We start from the raw sequence: 3,867 nt of genomic DNA on the forward strand, positions 1-3,867 counted from the left end.
TTCGTTATGGGGATTCTGAAGTGTAACCGAGCTGGGCCAGCCCTCCCATTCCATGGTATCCCCGTGCTACCAGGCTTTTAAGGTGGAAATTATAGAACAGAAGAATATCAAAGGGGAACAGCTCGATCCAACCCATCCTAATTGGTTTCAAAGCTGAGGCCACACACCCACAGCATCTGTAAAGTGAAAAAGTGACTTCCACATTTCTCTTTTGCATTACACTTCCATGTGATTATGTCTCCTTGGGTTGTTCTCTTCATCGATAGGCCAGGTGAAGCAGACTTCAAACAGAAACACAGTAAATGTTTTATGTTAAAAGACTACCTGTCAGTGTGGTAGTTGATTTGATAGTGCTGGTGAGGTTTTGCAATGTGCTTCAAACACTAGATTCTGGATTTGATGTTTGACTAGCCTCTTCAAATTTGGGTCTTTCAGATGTCTCAGCTCGCGGCCAATGTAACGGGCGAAGATCATATCATCATCCTCGGCATCTTCCTCGCTGTGGCTGTGCCAGGACGACGTGCCATCTCCCCTGGAACCCTCTCCACTAGGGTTGGACCTCTGACCGCGTAGTGACACTCTCGGCGGGGTGGTGCTAAATGACCTGTCCAAGTCAGTCTTGTCGGGCATCTGCATTCCAGTGCGGTTGCAGACTTGGTGGTGGTCAGACAATGGATGGACCTCTGTCCTCGCTCGCTTCGTTCCGCCGTCAGTCACGTGCGAACCTCTCACAGGCAGGTGACCATTGTCGTGGCCATCGCATGGATGGGCGTCCACTAGCAGCAGGTCATTATCGGTGCTAGTGTCAGGTGCTTGACCAACCTTGTACTCTTCCCCAGCGGAGCAGTCATACTCTAAATCGTCATCGATGCTTTCGTCAAAATCGCCAAATTCATTCTGTGGATACATGTGATAGAAACATCCATCAACAGTGACTGCTTTTGATGCCACATTCTACACATTATGTAATGTACTCTTCCAGACCATAATAAAGTAAGAAATGTGCCAAAATTCATGAGGATGTGGTAGTTTGGCTTACAAACATTTATTGAGTTGTTTACTTACCACATTGCTGCAATCACATCATACAATACATTATAAATGCATTTTGCAACAATTTGCTGCTTCTAAAACACTTAAAAACTCTCATGTGGTTGACTTCAGCACAGGAACATGTTGGCAACAACAGACCATAGTACAGGGTAAGTTTTGAATGAATTTGTCTGAAATCCAAACTTAACAGCATGACCAAGAACTACAATTTGCCATTTAATAGCAACAAGCTCTAAAAGTCAGTTCCATACCACAAAGTTCTATTGTCACTGTGACAATGTACACCTATCATATTTGACTTATTCTTTTTCATATCTTGTTGAGGTTCCAGTCTTATTTTTTTTAATTCTTGAAGTTTTCAAAGTAATTCCAGTAGCAAAGGATACAACATTACCAATATCTTCCTAAACTGAAGGAATACAGCCAATCTTACAATTTTAAAGATACAAAATTGAATCATATCTTAAGACAACATGAGAAAAAAAGAAGTAATCATGCCTCCTGCTTGATCCTTTGTTCATTCCTGTTTATCTTTTACCTGCTCTCAATATCAATATGATTAATTTGGGAAGGCTGAAAGATAGACGATCCATATTCCATTCATTGCAAGCCCTTCTCCCCTCCCCATTTCCCTCAAAACAACAACAACAGCAGCAGCAGCAAAGATCATGACAAATGCCTACCATAGGACTGTATTGTGGCAAGTCAGTCCTTGGATTCCTCAGTGAGACAAATTCGTCCAAGAACTTGAGCTGTCTGTAGTGGACCCACTTGATCAGGGAGGCTGGGTCATCCGTGATACCTTCGTTCAACAGCTTCACTTCTCTGTGCTTTTCCCGCCGAAACTGGGAACGAAGGTTGACAATCTTTCTGTAGACATCATCACCTGTATCCAAGAGGTTAACATGGAGTAAAGAGAAAGCTTTTCATGCTGAATTGATATACGGAGAACATATTCGTGTCATTTACCTGAGCATTTATTTGTCTCTGAATCATTTTAGAAACAGCAATTGCCATATATGGGTATTTCATCCTTTTCTCAGATTTACAGGGCACATTTGCAATTGTTTGTATAACATACTGTACCATGTATAAATCTATAATGAGTGATTTGGAAACATTTCTTGTCTTGCCCCTTCCTTCCTAGCAGGACCTACTCCCTCCCCCATCCCCCTTAACAAAAGAAAAAAGTCAATTCTACTCTTGAATCATTGAAATGCTTTTAGGGTTAAGGTTAGGCTTAGAGTTAGGACTTACAGGTTCAACTTCTTTTGATTTCTTTTTACATTTACAGACCACAAATTACAGATCCCATGTGCTCTTTATTACTCCACCCCCCCCCCCCAAAAAAAAAAATGCTAAGAACAGCAGAATTGAAGCTGAATAGGTCATATTTAGTGGAGGGCACATATGAAACTTTCTCCAACAAGCTCTTTCCTCTTCATTCATAGAAACTTGGACTGGACACAGAGCTCTGACTGATATTTCATTCAGTGGAAGTAGATCACATTGGGATGAAGAGGCAGTTCAAGTCTAGAAAACCAATGGCAGTGTCTATCTAGTCTATATCAATTCTTAAAGGCATTAATGAAAGTGCCTAATCTGAAGACAGAAGTGGAGAATCATCCACTGATTTTAAGAGTCAAACACTTATCAAAATCTAACATTTGATATTCTAGTTTTTACTACATTGTATTTTTTTTAATAAAAAGTGTAGTGTTACAGAGCTTAACTTTTGTTTCGGTTTGGTAAAACGCCTATTAGCAAGGCCTTCTCCCTTTTCTGTTCCTTGCCAATGATGCAATGTGGGCTTTGGTTTGCAAAAAGGCTTTAAATTTAAGCAAGGAACAAAAGGAAGAAAGCCTATACCAACGCCTATCCACAATTAGAATCCAGAACTTGCAAATTATTTGTATTTCAAAATTGTACTAAATAATTAATCATATTTAATGCACGATTGCACGTACAACATGGAAATCTTTCTGGTAGCCGTGGCTTGAATGATCGGATCAGACCGCATAAATACGTACGTGTGGGACTATGATACTGTGGTCCCACACACTACAAAACACGTAGCAGCTCGCGAATACGATTTGTTTACTCACAAGAAATTTGCATGGCCCCCGCAATGCTCCGCAAGGCTTCCATTCGTAGCTCCTTATCATTGTACTCCCTCAGCGATCTATTATACAGGCATGGGTGAGCTTTGAATAGTGTGACAAGTTTATCTATTTTTCTTGTAGACCACAGCACCTTCTTCTCCCCAACGTTTGCCATGGCCATGGTATCCAACGTTCACTCTAGCATGCCAAAACCAAAGAGTAAGCTTCTACGGTGATCCCAACATAAACAGCAAAAGCAACGTTCAAGCAAACATACAACGCGTGCGTCATGTCACACACCGACATCTCAGATTGGACAGCTATGGCTGCCAGATTGTGTTTTTAGTGCTTTGCTTTGTTTTGTTTTGTTTAACACTCGGGTTTTTTTTTTTTTTTTTTGCGTAAATCGTGGCTGCATTAGTAAACATTGTTGCCGTTCATACTTGAAACAGGATTTTCAACTTACCTTTTCACAACTAAACTACGCTTAAAAAACAAACAAACAAACAAACAAACTAACTAACTAACTAACTAACTAACTAACTAAAGTCTCTCCCATCATATAAACGAGCACTAGCAGGCCTATGTACCAAAGAGGTGCGCTTCTGTGCTCTTTGGTACGTATAGGGTCTACTGGTCCCGGAAAAACAAACAAACAAACAAACAAACAAACAAACAAACAAACGCCAGATTTAAACTTCGATCCTCTCCA

General features: G+C 40.7%; 1 protein-coding gene across 1 annotated transcript; it reads right to left on the reverse strand.

Annotated features, from left to right (window-relative positions):
• Positions 1-327: 327 nt before the first annotated feature.
• LOC139728317 (uncharacterized) lies at positions 328-3,336 on the reverse strand. Its single transcript, XM_071639268.1, has 3 exons — positions 3,159-3,336; positions 1,737-1,939; positions 328-897 (listed from the first exon to the last, which is right to left on the reverse strand). The coding sequence occupies exons 1-3, from the start codon at positions 3,334-3,336 to the stop codon at positions 328-330; spliced, it is 951 nt and encodes a 316-aa protein (XP_071495369.1).
• Between the last annotated feature and the right edge of the window lie 531 nt (positions 3,337-3,867).

This window comes from Diadema antillarum, unplaced genomic scaffold (genome assembly GCF_040938485.1).
Source record: "Diadema antillarum isolate AM-2024a unplaced genomic scaffold, OU_Dant_1.0 scf00000019, whole genome shotgun sequence".
Lineage (NCBI taxonomy): Eukaryota > Metazoa > Echinodermata > Echinoidea > Diadematoida > Diadematidae > Diadema > Diadema antillarum.